The sequence below is a fragment of the Scyliorhinus canicula genome, chromosome 12 (assembly GCF_902713615.1).
Source record: "Scyliorhinus canicula chromosome 12, sScyCan1.1, whole genome shotgun sequence".
NCBI classification, from domain to species: domain Eukaryota; kingdom Metazoa; phylum Chordata; class Chondrichthyes; order Carcharhiniformes; family Scyliorhinidae; genus Scyliorhinus; species Scyliorhinus canicula.
In genome coordinates, this window is record NC_052157.1 from 10733314 (window position 1) to 10755347 (window position 22034).

A 22034-nucleotide genomic window follows, 5' to 3' on the forward strand; every position below is an offset into this window, starting at 1 on the left:
AGGGGGTTGGGGAAGAGAGCCTTCAGCAGTTGTGGCACCCAGATTGTGACATCTGGGGAGAGCTATGGCAGGGCAGCCTCCCTCCAACCTTGTGGGCACCCTTCACCTTCAGACTGAGCCTGGTGTCAATTATTAATCCGGTGCTCTTTATTCCACTCGATGCAGCAGGTTGAGACTGCAGTGTCTCCAGATTATGTAACCCTGCTCCCCTCCCCACACACACACACACACTGCACTGCATCACATGCCCTGGGTTGGAAGGAAGGAATGTTGGCTCTCTGCTGCCTCTGAGTTATTCACTCCACCCCTCCTTTCCTGGGCTCCTCGGATCTCTCACTGGAATTGCCATTGTTAACAGGCAGAGGAAAAGCTTTGCACAGGCTTTCTAGCCAACGCACAGCCGTCCACTTCCTGCAAGTTTCTCGCTGTTACACACACACAAGCTCTCTCTCTCACACACACACATTCTCCTCCCCGTGTGAACATTTCTCCAGTTGCCAGTCTCCCTTCTCGGGGCAGCTCATCCATTCTAAATGAATGCTGACATCACAGCCATCAATAAGCGACATTAGGCTGGCTTAATCAGATTGGGAAAGAGTTCTTCCCGCTTCCTGGATCCTCGCCGCAGCCGCACCGGAGAGAGAGAGGGATCATCCCAATCCTGCAGGACCATCTCCTTCTGTCTGCCTCCCTCCTGTCCCTCCACCTCCAGCAATCATTTCTGTATGACTATCACAAAGGTAAGGAGACTGCAACCGACCAACGCGCTTCTGTTTATGTCTGTATCCGCTTAATTGTATCCACTTAATGTATGTATCCATTTTTTTTGCTCCATTGCCTCCAGCCCCCAGACGCTGAGTGCTGGGCACTGCGGATGTGGATGCGGCGAACACAATGCAAGGGAAGCTGGACCCCTGCACCCACCTCTCCCCCACCCTCCCCTGGCCGGGCGGGGTGCTGCACAGGGTGCCAGCCAAGGTGGCAGTCTAGTGTCTGCATCCCCCCCCCTCCCCAGTGAAAGCTGTTTGTGACATTTGTTGTATTGTAAGGAAGGGGCAGGTGTCAAAGAAAAGGGAGGTGGAAATCAGTCTGTGAGGCTGGATTGTACATGGAGGGTTCACATTGGATTCACAGCATCCTTATCTGGCAGCATTGCCTATCACTGCATTGCCCAGGAGAAATCAAAGCCATGTGTGTGTTTGTGCTGCTGGACAGAGGCAAGAAATTAACATGAGTCACGTTGCTATTCAAATCTGTCCTCCTCATTCAGTTTTAATACTAATCTTCTTTAGTGTCGCAAGTAGGCTTTCATTACTAACAATGCAATGAAGTTACTGTGAAAATCCCTCAGTTCACCCCCAACAGTGTGAGTTCTTCAGTGGCCGGACTCAAGTGGAACGTGGCCCTCCCCGATGTTGAGGGACTGCATTTCCATAGCGCCTTTCACGTCCACGAGAAAGCGCCTCTCGGTCAATGATGTACTTTTGAAACTGCTGCGTTGTAGCCAGTTACCACACTGCCTGGTCCTGCAAACAGGACTGAGATCAAAGGGGCGAAGAGGGGCGGGGCGGGAGTTAGTGTTTATGTGTGTGCCGAATTCTGCAGCAGGTCACAGAGACAACCCCCTTGTTCTTTGAGTCCAGCCTTCCATGGGGACCTGCAGCTCAACCTGACGAGAGACTTTCGCTTCGTGATAATGGCCTTTTAAATATTTGAAAGAGGACTCACTGTTGCAAATGATTTATTTTGTTATTATTGTCACTCTGTTTTTCAAAGTAGGCTGATATGTGAGTTAAAATTGTGCACAGGGGAATGTAATGTGGACACATAACACATAGAATTTACTAAGTAGAAGGCGGCCATTTGGCCCATTGAGTCTGCACCGGCCCTTGGAAAGAGCACCTTACTTAAGCTCACACCTCCACCCTATCCCCACAACCCAGTAACCCCACCCAACCTTTTTGGACACTAAGGGCAATTTAGCATGGCCAATCCACCTAACCCGCACATCTTTCAGGACCTGTGGGAGGAAACCGGAGCACCCGGAGGAAACCTACGCAGGCACGGGGAGAACTTGCAGACTCCGCACCACCGGTGACCCAAGCCGGGCAGCACGGTGGCGCAGTGGTTAGCATTGCTGCCTCACGGCGCCGAGGTCCCAGGTTCAATCCCGGCTTTGGGCCACTGTTTGTGTGGAGTTTGCACATTCTCCCTGTGTTTGCGTGGGTTTCGCCCCCACAACCCAAAGATGCGCAGGCTAGGTGGATTGGCCATGCTAAATTGCCCTTTAATTGGAAAAAAATAATTGGGTACTCTAAATGTATATATAAAATGAACAGTGACCCAAGATAGGAATCGAACTTGGGACCCTGGAGATGTGAAGCAACAGTGCTAACCACTGTGCTACCGTGGACCTCACTGACATGATCTTGCCTACCCTACTAGGTAGGTGCCCCGTGGTGTCAGGATGTTCCATGCTGCAATTTATGCACATCATCCTGGCGATTTCATCAAATAACTCCAACCACCCTGCCTTTCAAATCGCTCACTTCTCCTGTCTCCAGTGTCACTTTAATAAACGTGAGAATGGTGGCGTTTTATGTCAGAAAAACTGGCGCAAAATGGCCACCGATTCCTTGTTTTGCTGGGGGCGAGCAGGACGTCAGCAAAGAGCACCCGGCTCTAGCTGCCAGATACGCCCCGGAGAATTGCCGGGTCTGTGGTCGTGCGGAGCATCAGGGGGCAGGCCTCAGGCAATGGCCTGAGGCCGTCGATATGTGGCGCGGCATTTATTTGGGAGAACACCGCTTTGGCGGGGGAGGAACATCGCAAAAGGGGCGCCGCCCCCAATTTGGTCGGGAAATGTGATTCTCCGGCTGTTCGCTGAACGCGATTTCGGCATCGGCGACCGTAGCCTCCAGCCCAGTAACTTTTATTTTAAATAAAGAAAAGAGTACTTTAAAAAAACAATCCTGAATTGTTTGTTGGAATCTGTGGAAGAGGGCGGTGTCCGAGAGACTCCGGGGAAATCCTGGAGGGTTGGCAACTCCCAGCCACCGATCCTACAGGTGGGATTTTTGTCCCCTCTCGGTGCTGGAAGCATCTGGTCCCGTTGAAAGTCAATGGACTTTTGGTCCCGGCCACAACAGGGCCAGAAGATCCTCGTCTATGTTAGGCAAGGGAATCCAAGCTTACCAGGGGTAGCTGGGAATGTGCAACTCAACACAAACAGTTCAGCCATGACCTTGTTGAATGGCAGAGCAAGGCTCGAGGGGCCGAATGGCCTACTTCTACTCCTGTGTCGTACATTCATATGTTTTGGGAGGGCCCCACTGGAGTGGAATGCTACAAATTCTCAGACACCCACACAGTGGGGAGGACACCACTCCAAACTCATTCGACTGCCTCACGGGCCTGGATTTACAACAATCAAAAGTCTCCACCCTGACCTCCAGATCTTCCAAATTCTGGCCATGGGTACAACATTGGCATCACAATACATTTGGTCTCAGGCGGATAAAGATGTTTGCACTCGTGGGTTCCTCACACTTTGGTGAGAGAAGGAATGAATGGAAATGGTGACAAGACGGGCTATTGAGGGATGATTTGAACACGGGCTTCTCCCACCCAATTCCGATATGGAGCACTGACAGGACAGGGGTCAAATACTAGGTTGCTTGCATAATCCTGACCTGATATGGCAGACAGAGGGGAGACAAGACAGAAAGGGAGTTTATCGAAAAAACAGACTTAACATTGGAAAATATAGTCGGGGTGTGTGTGTGTGGTGGGGGGGGGGGGGGGGGGGGGGCTGAGGGGGAGATCTGCCGCAACCTGTGTGCTGTGTAGTTAAATTTCCCTTTCTGAATGAATTACACTGTTCCTAGAGCAACCAGAGCAAATGTTCTTACTCATTCTCAGGATGTGGCAAAGCTGACATACCCCAACTGCCCTTGACAAAGTGGTGCTGAGTAACACTTTGAATACAATCGCTGGGCTTGCTGGGCCATTTCTTGGGCTGTTATGAGTCAACCAAATTGCTGTGGGTCTGGAGTCTCAGATAAACTAAATCGGGTAAGGGCAGAGGTTTCCACCCCTAAAGGCAGGGGCCGTTGGCAGCGCCCCCCCCCCCCCCCCCCCCACCCCCCGGCAATTCTCCAGGCCCCAATGGGCCGAGCGGCTGTCGGTTTCTGGCCAGTCCGGTCGGCGTGGATTGAACATGGACCCGCACAACCTGGCAGGTTAGTTGTCTGGTGCAGTCCTCGGGCAGGGGGGAAGGTGCAGGGGGATCCGGCACCCGGGGGGGGGGGGGCACTGCCGCCTGGCCCACGATCGGGACCCACCGATCTGCGGGCGGGCCTGTGCCGTGGGGGCACTTCTCCCTTCCACGTCAGTCCCTGTAGGGCTCCGCCATGGCCGGTCTGCACATGCGCTGAACCACGCCAGCGGTTCTGCGCATGCGCTAACTTACATAATCCTTTCGGCCGGCTGGCGTGGCGCAACCCCTCCTAGCCCCCGGAACTGCGAAGAATTTCGCAACTTCCGGGTGGCCCGACGCCGGAGTGGTCGGCGCCGTTTTTTACGCCGGCGTCGGGCCGTCGCGCGGATTCGGGAGAATCCCGCCTCGGGAGTTTCATGGTCACCGTTACCGATACTGGTTTTTCATTCCAGATTTATGCCATTCAATTCAAATTCCTCAACCGCCTTTGGTGGGATTTGAATTTGTGTCTCCAGATTATTAGTCCAGGCCTCTGGATTACTAGGCCAGCTCTGCAACCAATGGCCCACCATCCCCAGGAAATAATTCCCTCCTGTTGATAATTTTAGCAGAATGATGGCAGTTTGTTGGCTTCAGTGATTTGACAGCAGGAATGATAACCATTCGCTCTAGACCTCCAGCCCTGTGTCATATCAATTATTTGTCCATTGAATTTGGCTTTGGTAAACCATCAGAATTTCAATTCAAAGTTTTACAAAGGTTAGAATGCCTCATTCTTAAATGTCCTTCTGCTTGAGTGTCTCCATGCTGCACCCCTCATTCAGGTGGAATGCTCCAGCTTTTGGACTTGTTAACAGGTTGAACCTATCTCAGTAGGAGGGCAGGGCAGAGGGGAGTGGGATGGGGATGGCGGGGGGTGGGGGGGCGGGGGGGGGGGACCAGATGTAGCCTTTGCCGCAGTGGGGGAGGTTAATGAAGAGAAGGTTAAGCAGGCTTTCGTTGAATTGGCCTTCTGCCAACCAATTGCGGACAATGCAGTCATTGATTCATGAGTGCTCTTGGCTCGAAACTGGATGCATGGTAGAGACTGGACTAGGAGAGAATGTGGCAGAAAATACATTTTCCTGGAGCAATCGACTTTTTTCCCATGTGGAGTGGGTTTGCCAACCCTCCAGGGCAGTCTTGAATCAAGCTGTGAGCAACCTGTGAGAAAATGCAGAGGAGCATTTGAAAAATGGTGGTTCTCGTTTTCTACCTTCTGCCCGTTAGTTATAAAAATGCCAGAGGCTGTTTGACCAACTGGGGCGATTGCAGGCAGGATGTCATGTTGAAGAAAGCTCCAGGCACACATCCAAACAGAGTTGGCAACCGTATTAACTGACCCTCGCCAAATGTGCCACAATGCTTTCAAAATGTTATTTTACTAACTTCATTTAGTCCCACTCCTTCAATTTTTCTCCATATCGCTGCAACTCCTTTTTGTCCTTCAAGTATTTACTTACGGACTGCTGATCAACTTAAGCTCCATTTGCAGGTCCATCTCTTGCATTTTCGCGCTGGAACAATTTCACATGACCTCGGCAAATGTAGCAAACTAATTTACTCCTCTAGCCTGACAGGTCAAATCGGTACATCACCAAACCATAACCCAGCGTCTGAGATTTCACATTAATGTTGTCCTCTTAGTGAATCAATAGCTAAGTCCAGGAAATAGCTGGAAGTAATGGCGCGCCGTGTAAGAACACATTTTCTCATGTTGCCTCTGCTTCTTTTGTCAATCCCCTTGAATTTGAGTCCTCTTGTCAGCCCGTCAGCCTTTGGGAACAGCTTCTCTTCATTTACTCTGTCGAAACCCTTCACGATTTGATACACCTAAATCAAACCTCCTCTTATATCCTTCTCTGCTCTAAGCAGAAACTATCCCCCGACCCAGCTCTTCCTACCTACCCACTTAACTGTGAGTCCCTGGTCCCTGCTCCCAGCCTAGTAAATCGTTTCTGTGCCCTCTCCAAAACACTCACATCCTTTTTAAAGTCTGGTGCCCAGATTTGGACACAATTGGGTGGGACTCTCCGCCCCGCTGCACCGATTTGCCGCTGTGGCGTGCCCCCGCCAGCAGCAGCAGGATTTGCCTTCTTGCCAGCCGGCCGATAGGGTTTCCCATTGTGGGCAGCCCCACGCCGTCGGGAAAACCCCGGCCGTGGCCGCGCTGCTGGCGCAACGGACAATCCCGCCAGCGGAGAATCCAGCCAATGTTTCAATGCAGCGGGAGACGGCGCGCCATTCGCTGGCGGCGGGATTCTCTCCGCCCGCCACTGTCAATGGAAATTACCATCGAAGGCCGACCTACGGCCCCAGGGGGGAACCAAAGATTCCCGATGCCAGTGAACGGCCGATTGTTCAGCTGGGGCTGAAATAGTGTTTGATATCGCTTCACCATAACTTCTGCAGCCTGCGTCTTTTTTTAAAATAAAGCTTGTGCTTTACTAACTGCCTTGTTAACCTGTCCTGCTGCCCTCAACTATTTGTGCACAGACGTCCTCGGTTCTCGGCCCTCACCCAGTGGGCGTGGGTCTTGAACTGGGGGCAGGTGGCAGGTGGCAGATGGCGGACAGCACCGGGTGGTTGGAGAAGATGGAAGGAAGACAAAAAAACCTCTTAAAAATCCGAGAAAACCTTGATTGGATGGAACCACACTGTGTGTGTGTGTGTGCTGTCCGTAAGAGCCCACCATGACAAGAGATTGGATGGTCACGATTGAGTAAATGGCTGGCACAGTTCCATGGCACAGACTGCCCCTATTGTGGCACCAAATTGCCAACCCGAGAGGCGGGTGAATGGCTGATCTCCTCTACACCTGATGGAAACAAAGATATTACCCATCGCGTTGAGAGTAACCAATATCAATAAAGCAGAATCATTTCCTGCTTGATTTAAATTTGAAGTAACAGATCATTTGTATGAAGCATCCTTGAATGAAAGCGAGTTTGGAGAGCTGACAAGCGGCAAGAATAGGGGGGGGTGGGGGCAATGAAAAATTAAATGGTACAATTTGATGAAGACTGTAGCAACACAGAGGATGTCTGTACCAACTCTGACAGGAGATTGCATTGAAGGAGGAGTTTGGAATAGAAAATCGAGTTGGTAAGGTGACAGGAAGATGGGTGGGCTGGTGCCCATGTGGCCTTTAACAGGTAGCATAGACCAGTGGGCTGAATGGCCTGTTCCTGTGGAGCACATTCTATGTAATTATTTGCAGATGTTTCTGAAGGTTGCAGGATGTGTTGAGCAGGGTGTTTAAAAAAATGAACAGAATCTTGGTCTTTATAAAGATCGGCATAGAGAACAAAAGCGGAGGAAGTAAGGCTAAATCTTTTCAATTCACCGGTTAGACCTCAGCTGCAATATTGTGTTTAATTCTAGCACCACACTTTAGAAATGATGTTGTGGTGGTTGTCCCTTTAAGAGCAACACAGCCGAATGAGGGTTGCATGGCCTGTGTGACCCTGACTCCGCTGTGTTGCCCTCGAAGGGGCAGTCGCCATAGATGTTAAGGCCTTTGGAGAGGGCCTGAGGAGATTTGCTAAGAATGGAATCAGGGATGAGTAACCTCGGTCATGTGGAGCGACTGGAGAAGATGGGATTGTTCTGCGTTTGAGTAAATGAGGAGAAACTGGGTCCATCAGCAGACGTTCGGTAATCATAGAGACACAGATTTAAAATAGTTGGTCAGAAACACTACATGGCGATGAGGATGAAATGTTGTAATTATCATGCACTGCCTGATTGGGTGGTGGAAACAGATTCAATTGATTTTGAAAACAGAATTGGATAAATACGTGAGTGATGTGAGCTTTCTTTTTTTCATATACAGGAGGTGTTGGCGCTGGCTCTGTGATTATTTCCCATCCTTAGTTACCCTTCATAAGGTGGTGGTGAACTGCTCATTGAACAGCTGCAGTCCTTGAGGTGTAGGTACACCCAATGTGCTCTTAGGGAGGGATTTCCAGCATTCTGACCCAGCAATAGTGAAGGAACGGCGATATATTTCCAAATCGGGATGGTGAGTGACTTGGAGGGGAACCTCCAGGTGGTGGGGTTCCCAAGTATCTGCTCTTGCCCTTCTAGATGGTAGTAGTCGTGGGTTTGGAAGGTGCTTTCTGAGGAACCTTGGTGAGTTCCTGCAGTGCATCTTGTAGATGGTACACACGGCTGCCACTGTGCGTCAGTGGTGGAGGGAGTGAATGTTTGTGGAAGGCGGGCTGCTTTGTCCTGGATGGTGTTGAGCTTCTTGAGTGTTGTTGGAGCTGCACTCATCCAGGCAAGTGGACAGTATTCCAGCACACTCCTGACCAGGGGCTGGTTTAGCTCACCAGGCTAAATCGCTGGCTTTTAAAGCAGACCAAGCAGGCCAGCAGCACGGTTCGATTCCCGTACCAGCCTCCCCGGACAGGCGCCGGAATGTGGCGACTAGGGGCTTTTCACAGTAACTTCATTGAAGCCTACTCGTGACAATAAGCGATTTTCATTTCATTTCATTTCACTTGTGCCTTGTAGATGGTGGACAGGCTTTGGAGAGTCAGGAGGTGAGTTACTCACGATAGGATTCCAGGCCTTTGACCTGCCTTCGTAGCCACAGTATTAATGCGGCTAGTCAAGTTCAGTTTCTGATCAACGGTAACCCCCAGGATGTTGATTGTGGGGGATTGAGCGATAGGAATGCCATTGAATGTCAAGGGGAAGGGCAGGGGAAAGGGACTAATTGAATAGCTCTTTCAAAGATATTAATGGGCTGAATAGTCTCCACCCATGCTGTTATCATTCTATAATTGTATAATATTCTTCTGAGACAGAGTAGAGTGTTTTACTTTGCTTCTAACCAGCGTTGAGTCTAATCTCTGAGGCTGAAACTTTCCAGCCCCCTCCCCATCCCGCGACAGAGATGGTTCACCGTTGGCCGCCAGTGGGATCTTCCTGCCCCACCGAATTCAATGGCAATTTGCATGGCCCACCCACCCAGCTGCTGGTGAACCTGCGGCGGGCGGTGGCTGCGGTGGGACGGGAAGGTGCCGACAGTGGAGAGAGTCGGGAAACCCTGCACTGAGCGTCTGCACTTTGATTTCAACAATTGATTTGTAAAAAGAATAAAAGCAAAATACTGCAGATGCTGGAAATGGGAAATAAAAGCAGAAAGTGCTGAAAGGCCCAGCAGCATCTGTGGAGAGAGAATCAAAAACTCAAAGAGTTCCCAAGAAGAGGCTGACGCGACTTGAAACGTGAACTCTTTCTCGCTCCCCAAACGCGGCCAGACCTGCTGAGGTTTTTACAGCACTTCCTGCTTTTATTTCATTAAAGAAAGAGGGCTGGATTCTCCGCCTTCGGGATGCTCCATTTCTCCGGCTTCTCGACGGCGTGGGGCTGCCCCACAATGGGAAACCCCATTGGCCAGCCGGCGTAATGGAGAATGGCGCCGGCGGCTGTATCAGAAATCTGGGGGGGATTCTCCGAGCCTCCACACCGGAATTGCACTCGGCGCGAATGCGGAAAATGGGCGTCAAATCCGAGATCGGGTCCGACGATTCTCCAGTCCTCGGAGAATCACCGCCAATCGGGCGCACGCGGTCGACGCTGCGCCGGTCGGGGGCTATTGAAAGAGGCCCCCGCAGCGATTCACCGAGTGTAGTTGGCAGCTGCGGGGGGGGGGGCGGGGGGGGTCATTCACGGGGGGGGGGGGGGGCTCCAGGATGGCCAGGCTACCGATTGGGGGCCACCGATCCGCGGGCACGCGCAATCTGGGGTGGGCCTATCTTCTTGGTGCTGATCCGCGGTGTGGGTCGGCCATGTCGCGTGGGGTGGCCGACACAGGCCGCTGTGCGCATGCGCAGACCCCCGACCGGAAGTGCAGGGCTCTGTATCGGCAGCCGGAGCTGTGAGGAGCACTCCAGGGCCCTGCTAGCCCGCCTGCAAATCAGAGAATCACCCTGGACTCCGTGCGTTTTTGCGCCTGCGCGGGGACATAGCCCCATTATTGGAGAATCCCGCCATCATGGCCAGAGTCTTTGCATTCATCAAAAAAGGGATGAATAAACTCGAACAAAGAAAAGGCAGGTTACATTCCACAAGTTCAAACCAGTGTCTCTGACAGTGAAAGGGTTAACGTTCAGTGAGCTTTGCGATGAATGTCCTTGAATGTATGAAGCTGGATAAAAGCTGAGCTAATCGCACGCCTTCTAACAATCTCAACTGTTGTGTGTTTAGACAAACGCATTTAAGGGGAAGCCAGATAATGATAGGGTGAGGGGAAGTGGCATTGGACATGGCTGCAGTGTGAGCTGGTAATTCAGGGAGATCGGGGCTGGAAGACTCGAGCACATTTCAGACTCAGCTCCTGTACATTGTTCGGAAAGTCGTATCTTCCAAGCTCCCCAGTGTCGGATTGGGTGGGGTGGGGGTACCACAAAGACAAGTTGGGGAATTCATCTCAGACGTTGAAAGGGAAGTGTCCATGCGGCAATTGCCCAGAAGGGATAACTTCCTTTCACTTATCCTGCACTCCGACCCTGGGCTTCGGAGAAGGCTGCACTGCTTGGATCGCGCCCGTCCGGATTGGGGCGGTCGAGAGACAGGCACAGAAGAAATTGCCTGTAAAGGATTGGGCACAGAGTGGCAATCTGGTTCTGATTGCCAGTCCCAGGATGTTACGGCCCATGTTCTGTACAGCAGAGTAATTAGTTGGCTATAACAGTTGCTATTAACGCGTCTAATATCTGATGCAGCCCCTGTTTGTCCTACACAAATGGTGCATCTGTTCCGTACCAATGGCTTGTGGAGTGGCTCCCAGGGCACGATAGTTGTGTATGCTGAAAAGCTGCAGAGACATAGACATTAGACATAGAATTTACATTGCAGATGAAGGCCATTTGGCCCATCGAGTCTGCACCGACCCTTGGAAAGAACACCCCACACCTCCACCCTATCCCAGTAACCCCACCTAACCTTCTTTTGGACACTAAGGGCAATTTAGCATGGCCAATCCACCTGACCTGCACATCTTTGGACTGTAGATATACTGCCTCGCCATTGTCTCCTGTCTTCCAATTCTCAATGCTTTGTTACCCATACCCCATTTCTGAACCATTTTAGCATCAAAATTGAAGTGCTGCATTCTCCATTTTGAGGCTATGTCCGGAGGAAGTATATAGTTTTAACTTGATGAGGTTGGTGCCGCCTCCGCGCCAATGCGTCGCCTGGTGAGGGGCTAGCAGCCGCGTCATGTGAAACTCCTGCCGTTCCCGACAAAAATGGCCGGAGAATTGCCGGGTCTGTGGCCGCGCATGCGCACGGGGATGTCCTGCAGCGGCCGCGCTGTACCACATGCGACCACGCGCCGACCCAGCAGGCCAAATAGTGTCCCCCAGCCATCTCCGAAGCCGCGCCCCCCCCCAACCCGGTCCGCCAACAACACGGCTCCAACCCGACCGTGATGGTGGTGGACGCAGTCCGCAGCCGCGCACGCCGGGTTTATGAAATCTCAGACCACACACGACCCGCGCGGTCGGGAACTCGGCCCTGGGGGGCGGAGCATCGGGGGAGGGCCTCAAAGCAACACGCTGGCGCCATCGTAACAGTGTGCGGCACGCACCTCGATGACACCAATTTGGAGGGGGCAGAGCAGCCGAAAACCGTCCCGAATCGGTCGCGAACGGGGATTCTCCTCCCGATCGCCGAATACGATTTTAGCATCAGGCAGCGGAGAATCCCAACCTCAGTGTTTACACGGCAGCAATCACAGCATCTGCTAAAGGGGCAAGACAACCAACGTGCCAATGCTTGGGCAAAGGCCTCCGGCAAGTTGCACATTTTATTCTCTTGGGCTATTCAACCTCTTCCTTGCACCTTTTGCTCCCAGAATTTAAGAACATCACGACAAGGGGTCGAGTATCTGGTCACAAATCTTCCAGGCATGAACATTTTCGGAAGACACTTCATTGTCAGGTTGGAAGGCCTCGATTGTTAATATGCAGGATGTCGTCTGAAACACGGGTCAGACTTCTTGCGTATGCAAATCAGTTGCAGAGTGGAGAACCTTAGCTTTGACTGTCAGGGAGTCGGGTTAGTGGGCAAAACAGGGGGTTCAGTGTCAGGATTGATTTTGACTTAATTTCACTGAATCTTAGTCCTGATCTTGCTCAAACCTATTTTGCCACTTGTGTGATCAGTGAGGATGGCAGCCAATAAAGATGGGAAACTACTTCTTCCCATAGTCAGCATGGCTTTGTGAGGGGAAAGTCATGCCTCACAAGCCTCATTGAATTCTTTGAGGATGTGACGAGGCACATTGATGAAGATAAGGCAGTGGATGTAGTGTATATGGATTTCAGTAAGGCATTAAGGTTCCCCATGGTTGGCTCATTCAGAAAGTTAGCGGGCATGGGATACAGGGGAATTTGGCTGTCTGGATACAGAATTGACTGGCCGAATGAAGACAGCGAGTGGTAGTGGATGGAAAGTATTCCGCCTGGAGGTCGGTGACCAGTGGTGTCCCGCAGAGACCTGTTCTGGGACCTCTGCTCTTTGTGGTTTTTTAAAATAACTTGGATGAGGAAGTGGACGGGTGGGTTAGTAAATTTGGTGGAGTTGCAGATAGTGTTGAGGGCTGTTGCAGGTTACAACAGGACATTGACAGGATGCAGAGCTGGGCTGAGAAGTGGCAGATGGAGTTCAACCCAGCTAAATGTGAAGTGATTCACTTTGGAAGGTCGAATTTGAATGCTGAATACAGAGTTACAGGCAGGATTCTTGGAAGTGTGGAGGAACAGAGGGATCTTGGGGTCCATGTACATAGATCCTTAAACGTTGCCACCCAGGTTGATAGGGTTGTTAAGAATGCTTATGGTGTGTTGACTTTCATTAACAGGGGGATTGAGTTCAAGAGCCACAAAGTTTTGCTGCAGCTTTATAAAACCCTGGTTGGACCATACTTGGAATATTGTGTCCAGTTCTGGTCGCCTCATTATAGGAAGGATGTGGAGAGGGTACAGAGAAGATTTACCAGGATGCTGCCTGGACAGGAGGGCATGTCTTATGAAGAAAGGTTCAGGCTTTTCTCACTGGAGTGAAGAAGGAAGAGAGGTGACTTGATATACGTGTACAAGGTGATGAGAGGCATAGCCAGAGACTTTTCCCCTGGGTGGAAATGGCTGTCACGGGGTGACATAATTTTAAGGTGATTGGAGGAAGGTATAGGGGAGATATCAGAGGTTGGTTCTTTACACAGAGAGTGGTTGGTGTGTGGAATGCACTGCCAGCGGAGGTGGTGGAGTCAGAGTCATCGGGACATTTAAGTGACTTTTGGACAGGCACATGGACAGCAGTGAATTGAAGGGGTGTAGGTTAGGTTGTTCCTAAATTAGAATAAATGGTTGGCACAACATCATGGGCCGAAGGGCCTGTACTCTGCTGTACAGTTCTATGTTCTAAGCCATCACAATTGAACTCCAAGGTGAGCAGGTCTCTAATGAAGAGGAGGGTAAGGTGAGGCCAAGAGCTCAGGCAGTTTGGCCACACTACACGGGTGCCTACACTACAAAATTTAATTGGTTGTAAAGCCATTTGGAATGTCCTTGTTTGAGAAAGGCGCTATATAAATGCAACTTCTTTCTCAACTTCAAAACTCCACTTGGCTTGACTGGGAATTCTTCGGCCGTTCGCTGGCGGGGGGGGGGGGGGGGGGGGGGGGGGGGGGGGATTCTCAAGCGGGATTTCCGGCGGCGTGGGGCGGTTTCAATGGGACGTCCCATCGACAGTGGCAGGAAACAGCGAATCCCGTCACCAGAGAACGCCACCCATCGCGGCTGGGCTGGGGAATCCAGGCCCTCGGAGATTTCTGAAATGAATTCCTGTTGATTTGCTGACCCAACCCATTCCTGTCTGACGCTCTGCCATCCACCCCCCCCCCGCCAGAATGGCAGGACCGGTAGATCCCGCTCGCGGGCCACTCCTGTCTCCGAAAAACGCGCGGCAGGGTGGTCAGTAAATCGCGCCCAGAATTAGATGGTGACAGATTGGGAAATATTGACGTACAAAAGGGCCTTGGGTGTCCCAGTGCAGCAGTTGCTGAAAGCAAGCATTCCGCTGCAGCAAGCAGTCAGGAAGTCAAATGGTACATTGGGTCTTCATTGCAAGCGACTTGAGTACAGGTGCAAGGAGGCCTTGCTGCAGCTGTACAGGGCCTTGGGGAGAGCACACCTGGAGTATTGTGTGCCGTTTTCGTCGCCTCATCTAAGAAAGGATATACTTGCTACAGAGGGAGGGCAGCCAAGGTTCAGCCGACTGATTCCTGGGATGGCAGGTTTGTCGTACGAGGGACGATTGGGTCGACTGCGCCTGTATTTACTGGAATTTAAAAGAATGTGAGGGGACCTGAGTGAAACAGGGCCGGACAGACTGGATATAAGGAGGTTGTTCCTCTGGCTGTGGCCGGGGGGGGGGGGGTCTGAACGAGGGGGTCACAATCTCAGGACACTGCGGAGGCCATTTCGGACTGAGTTGAGGAGAAACCTCCTCGCTCAGAGGCTGGTGAACCTGTGGAATTCTCTACCATGGAGCATGGCGGGAACTGAATATATTTAAGAAGGAAATGGATAGATTTCTGGACTCTAAAGATGTCAAGGGTTCTGGGGAGAGCACGGGATTATGGGGCGGGATTCTCTCAGCCCAGGGCCGGGCCGGAGAATCCCCGAGACCAGCGCGAATCGTGCCAAGCTGCCCCGACGGAGCGGAGAATCGACGCCGTTGGCGCCGGCGTGGTTGGCACGGCGCCGGTTGGGGGCTGTTCTACGTGCCCCCCCCTCCCCCCCCCCCCCCCCCGCCGATTTTCGGCCCGGGACGGGCCGTCGTAAATTAGCCAAGTCCCTCCGGCACTGTCCATACCTGCTCTCAGCTGGCGGGAACTCGGCGTGCAAGGGTCGTGGGGGCGGCCTGAGGAGGGGAGGGGTGTCCGATCCCGGGGGGGGGGGCCTCCGATGTGGCCTGGCCCGTGATCGGGGCCCATCAATCAGCGGGCCGGCCCGTCTGGCTGGGGGCTCCTTTCTTCCGCGCCGGCCCCTGTAGCCCTGCGCCATGTTGCGTCGGGGCCGGCACATTGAAGGGAGCCACTGCGCATGCACGCGTTGGCGCCGGTGCTGCTGCGCATGCACCCAGTTGATGCCAGGATCAGCGGCGTGGGCTGCTCCAGTGCCGTGCTGGCCCCCTGCAGGGGCCAGAATTGCTGATCCTGAAGCCGTGTTGATGCCGTCGAGAAACGCGACGGCGTTTCCGACGGCGTCAACACTTAGCCTCAGGATCACAGAATCCTGCCCATGGTGCAGAGATTGAGGATCAGCCATGATCTCATTGAATGTCGGAGAAGGTTTGGAGGGTCGAATGGCCTACTCCTGCTCATATTTTCTATGCTTCAGATAATGTTGGCTGCTGGTTACACAATTGGGCGCGAGTTACATTTTCGGGGGTAACTGGATAAGTAGACATAGAACATACAGTGCAGAAGGAGGCCATTCGGCCCATCAAGTCTGCACCAACCCACTTAAGCCCTTACTTCCACTATATCCCCGTAACCCCTCCTAACCTTTTTTTGGTCACTAAGGGCAATTTATCACGGCCAATCCACCTAACCTGCCCGTCTTTAGACTGTGGGAGGAAACCAGGGCACCCGGAGGAAACCCACGCAGACACGGGGAGAACGTGCAGACTCCGCACAGAGAGTGACCCAGCAGGGAATCAAACCTGGGACCCTGGAGCTGTGAAGCCACAGTGCTAGCCACTGTGCTACCGTGCTGCCCATTTATTTGTTCTCGTTTTGTTAATTTCTAGTTAATAGTTTGTTCTAAAAGAAGTGAGAGTGGCAGCTGTGTGATTTTTAAAATCCACAGTCGGATATCCTATTAAAGATTAGGATGTCCAGGCATTGTCGGCACTAGAATCAAAGTTTAAACAGTACTTGGGGATTAGATTACGGTTGGATCCACAGGTATTCTCCATGAATCATACGTGTATCCTGTGTCTGGATAATTCTCTTTGCTTTGCTGTACCCTGTGGGTAATCTCAATATATTTGGTGACAGTCGCAAAGGAGGATTAGAGATGACCTTCATTGAAGTGTATGAAATGATCATTATTTGAAAAATAGGGCCCGACATTATTCTGACGCAGATGTAATATCTTACATGACGTTCACTCAAACTAGACGTGCAGAAGGTTTTACTGCCTGTGCTCGAGACAGCTGTGGCCTCAGCAATCCTGGCTTAGGGAAGGCTAAGCAGAAAATCAGCCAGGCCTGCTGTCACATGGGGATAGCTGGAAACTTTCGGCTGAATTTTACCATGGGCTTCGAGACCCCCACGTTAGTCCCCTCCAGCCCGCAGTGGGACCGGCTCAGTGATTTTACCGCTAGCGGCCTTCTGCGGCCTACCGAGAGCCAGCAGCTCTGAAGCCTGAGCAGTGCCACCAGAGGAGGCGGGAGCTTCAAAGGATGCTCCCCCTGCTGATTGGAGGGAAAACCCTTCTGGTGGGGGGTGGGGGAATGTTGGGGCTACAGGGGCTGTTTTCCTGCCCAAAGCCCCCTCCTGTGGGACACGGAGTCTTCAGCTTTGGTGGTCGGGGGGGGGGGGGGGGGGGGGGGGGGGTGCATAGATGATAAAATCTTTGTCTCTACACCGTTTGTGTGTACAACAGAAGAAATAGAATCACCTGCAATATTTCCTCCTGGATCAGTAAGAGGTTGACATTTATCGCTCAGGCTCACATGGATATGATGTTGGAGGGGTGGCACTCGGCCGTCCTTACTCAGTCTGGCCTACAAGTGACTCCTGTCCTGTAACACTGTTGGTGACTCTTAACAGCCCATAGAAACAGCAGAGCCTGCCAATGGCCATATCAAATCTCAACAAAGATTTTCAGTGGCTCAAGAAGAAGACCCATCACCATCACCGCCACCATCAACACCGCCACCATCAACACCGCCACCATCACCGCCACCATCAACACCGCCACCATCAACACCGCCACCATCAACACCGCCACCATCAACACCGCCACCATCAACACCGCCACCATCAACACCGCCACCATCAACACCACCACCATCAACACCGCCACCATCACCGCCACCATCAACACCACCACCATCAACACCACCACCATCAACACCGCCACCACCGCCATCATCAACACCGCCACCATCAACACCGCCACCATCAACACCGCCACCATCAACACCACCACCATCAACGCCGCCACCATCAACACCGCTACCATCAACACTGCCACCATCAACACCGCCACCATCAACACCGCCACCACCGCCACCTTCAACACCGCCACCATCAACACCGCCACCATCAACACCGCCACCACCGCCATCGTCAACACAGCCACCACCACCACCATCAACACCGCCACCATCAACACTGCCACCACCGCCATCATCAACACCGCCACCGCCACCACCACCATCGCCACCATCACCACCATCGCCACCACCGCCATCACCACCACCGCCATCACCACCACCATCACCACCATCACCACCACCATCGCCACCACCACCGCCATCACCACCACCATCATCACCACCACCCCCATCGCCACCGCCATCACCACCACCACCACCATCACCATCACCACCACCACCACCATCGCCACCGCCATCACCACCATCGCCACCACCATCACCAACACCACCGCCACCACCATCACCACCATTGCCACCACCGCCACCATCACCGCCGCCATCGCCACCGCCATCACCATCACCACCACCATCGCCACCGCCACCATCACCACCACCACCGCCATCACCACCACCATCATCACCACCACCATCGCCACCGCCATCACCACCACCACCACCATCACCACCACCACCACCATCGCCACCACCACCATCACCACCACCACCGCCATCACCACCACCATCATCACCACCACCACCACCATCGCCACCGCCATCACCACCACCACCACCATCACCGCCACCATCACCACCACCACCATTATCACCACCATCACCACCATTGCCACCACCGCCACCATCACCACCACCATCGCCACCACCACCATCACCACCACCATCACCGCCACCATCACCATCACCATCACCACCATCGCCACCACCGCCATCGCCACCGCCACCGCCACCACCATCACCACCACCACCATCACCGCCACCATCACCATCACCACCACCATCACCACCGCCACCACCATCGCCACCACCATCACCAACACCACCGCCACCACCATCACCACCATCGCCACCACCATCATCACCACCATCACCACCATCGCCACCGCCACCACCACCATCATCACCGCCATCGCCACCATTGCCACCACCACCACCACCATCATCATCGCCACCACCACCACCATCACCACCACCACCACCACCGCCATCACCACCACCGCCATCACCACCACCACCGCCATCACCGCCACCACCACCATCACCACCACCACCGCCATCACCACCACCATCATCACCACCACCACCATCGCCACCGCCATCACCACCACCACCGCCACCATCACCACCACCACCGCCATCACCACCACCACCATCACCGCCACCATCACCACCACCACCGCCACCATCACCATTACCACCATCACTGCCACCACCACCGCCACCATCACCGCCACCACCATCACCATCACCACCATCGCCACCGCCACCACCATCATCACCGCCATCACCGCCACCACCGCCACCATCACCGCCACCACCATCACCACCATCACCGCCACCATCACCACCGCCACCACCAACACCACCGCCACCATCACCACCACCATCACCACCATCACCGCCACTACCACCGTCAGAATCTCAGAGAAACAAGGGATGGGCAGCAAATGTTGACCTTGCCAGCGATGCCAGAGAATGAACAGTTTAAGATATGATTTATAATGGCCAGGCAACTCCCTCCGTCTCTACAATCCTGCAGCCTTACAATCCTCCGGGATATCAGCGCTCCTCCAATTCTGGGTGCTCCCAACATTCCTGATTTTAATCGCTCCACATCGGCTGCTGTGCCTTCAGTGTCCGAGGTCCTGGGGTCAGGCATTCCCTCCCGAAACCACTCTGCTTGCTTCCTTCCTGTTGAGATGTTTCTTAAATCCCACCTCCTCCACCTGGTCCCGCTCCCCCTAGGCGACCCGTATTCTGTTTGGTTGCACTCCTGTGAAGGGTCTTGGGATAAATTTACTGAGTGAAAGGCGCTATTTAAACACAAGTTGTTGGAATCCTGTATCTTGAGGAGAGGAGGCCATGAACATTGTGCACCTCCTCCACCTTCTAAATGCGAAGCTGAATTTTATTTGAAATGATTCTCATTTGCTCGTGGAATTAAATTCATGCGCTCTCATTCATCAACACCTCATTGAAACCAGCCAAGGTTTGAATCTTGTCACATCATTAAAAGAGGTATCACCCAGCGTACCTGGGGATTCAGTTTCACACCCCAAACCTGTACTCCAATTTTGAGTAGTTTTTTTTTTAATTAAGAAGATTTAATGAAGCTCAGGCAGCAAGGTTGTAAAGAATTGAGTTGGGAAGCTAGCTGGTTTAGCCCACTGGGCTAAATGGCTGGCTTTTAAAGCAGACCAAGGCAGGCCAGCAGCACGGTTCGATTCCCGTACCAGCCTCCCCGGACAGGCGCCGGAATGTGGCGACTAGTGGCTTTTCACAGTAACTTCATTGAAGCCTACTCGTGACAATAAGCGATTTTCATTTTTTCATTTTTCATTACTTACGCGTTGGAGAGCATCCTTTGAAGGGCAGCACGGTAGCACAAGTGGCTAGCACTGTGGCTTCACAGCACCAGGGTCACAGGTTCGAGTCCCCGCTGGGTCACTGTCTGTGCGGAGTCTGCACGTTCTCCCCGTGTCTGCGTGGGTTTCCTCCGGGTGCTCCCGTTTCCTCCCACAGTCCAAAGATGTGCAGGTTAGGTGGATTGGCCATGCTAAATTGCCCTTAGTGTCCAAAAAGGTTGAGAGGGTTTATTGTGTTACGGCGATAGGATGGAAGTGAGGGCTTAAGTCGGTCGGTGCAGACTCGATGGGCCGAATGGCTTCCTTCTGCACTGTATGTTCTATGTTCTTTCCAAAGTAGTTGGAACAGAGAAATGAGCCATTTATCTGACACGTCCATATTGGTAACTGAAGGTGAAAACTGTTGAATTATATATTAATTGCATTTAATTGGTGAGCATTGATTGGGGATTCACCTGAGCACATATAAAGAGATGCTCATTGAAACTGTGGCATTCTTGGGTTAGGAGATAAATGCTTGTAGCGTTTCACTCTGCAAATAAATGTAAAACCGAGTAAGGATTGGCTACTGTACAATCCTTCACTAACTTGCTTTCTAGATTAGAACACAAGCAATAGTGCAGGGGAATGTAAGGAATTCCATGGTTTTGAGTCTCTGGGAAAGACTTCCCAGGACAGGCAAATTTGCAGATGAGGAACGGTTTCGACAGAGCCGAAGGAAGCAAAGTGAGAGAATGGAGAATGATGCACTTGGGGATTAGTAAAGAGTCAAGCTCAAAGGAGCTATGACCATAACTACAACAGAGGAAGGTTGAAATAGGATACAGCAACTTTGGACTGAAACAATAAGTTGCTTCACAGAGAGGGATCTTCGGGATTCCCTTCCCCAGAGTACTGTGGAAGCTCAGCTGTTGAGTATATTCAAAAGCTGAGATCAATAGATTAATGGACTCTAAAGGGAATGAAGGAATATGGGAATTGGGTGGGAAAGTGGAGTTGAGGTCAAGGATCAGCCATGATCTTATGGATGCTCAAGAGGCAATGGGGTGGTCTCCTCCTGCTCCTGTTTTTCTGTTCTTGCGAGTTGGAAATTGAAGGTAAAAGAAGGACCCCTGACAACAATAAGCTTTCTCCAGTTCCGTTTTTGTCAACATTTGTACTAATCGAAACTGATACGATTTACGATTCAGATATTCAATACAAACATCTGTAAAATTGAGATAAGAGCAGATGAATAACATATAATTGAAAATCATTTCAAACTGAAGGGAATTTTGCATTCGCCGTCTGACCTTTTGAGAAAGCCTCACGGTTGCCCCGGTAACAGTATTTTCCAGAACTCTCATTTGCGTTGTTGATTGTTCATTAAGAATTGCTGCAATTATATTATTTTGATTGCCCCCTCAGTTACAGTACAGCTGTGCATGCCAGCAGGAGACTATTGTGGCATTTAGCCTCGTTCGCCACCTAGTCCCTGAGGATTTCCCCATACCCAGATTATCCAAACATTTGTTTGCATTATGTCTCCGTGGAACAGCAGCAGCTGCCGCCAGAGTCTTAACACTGCAGAGCAGAGCAAATAAGTACGGGCAAGAATTGTTCCCCGAAGTGAAGAGGGCGCAGCTATTGAAAGGCGAATCACTTAGCAGAACCGGAAAGCGATGGCGGTTTATCGGATCTGGATTGCCCATGGGTTGCCTGATTGGCTCACGTGGGTAAAAGCTGTACCTGGTGTGGGACTGAGTCAAGCACAGCGGGGAGTGGGGTGGGGGGGCTCTCGAGTTTGGTGCACAGTCCGTGCAGCATTGGTTAACCTGGTGGCGGGGGTGGAGGTGCCACTGAGCTAGATGAATACGTTTGCAAATGGGAGCTGAATTAATGGAAGTAGGGGGTCGAATTTGAGCGACCCTTGGCTTGGCATTACTAGGCTAACAAGGGTCTCAAAATGGAGTCAGCTGCCCTCCTGTCTTATTACCTCCTCTGTA

The 22034-nt window shown here is 52.2% G+C and overlaps 1 protein-coding gene across 2 annotated transcripts in view; it reads left to right on the forward strand.

The window, feature by feature from the left end:
* Window positions 1–215: 215 nt before the first annotated feature.
* Window positions 216–22034, forward strand: part of coro2ba (coronin, actin binding protein, 2Ba) — a 203928-nt gene continuing 182109 nt past the window's right edge. Inside the window, exon 1 of one of the 2 annotated variants that reach the window (XM_038813207.1) lies at window positions 216–740. Coding sequence is in view for 1 of the 2 variants with exons in the window: in XM_038813205.1 (XP_038669133.1) it covers window positions 726–740 (15 nt within the window). In the remaining variant the exon portion in view is untranslated. The remainder of the gene's footprint in view (window positions 741–22034) is intronic. The other variant, XM_038813205.1, reaches the window with a different exon arrangement.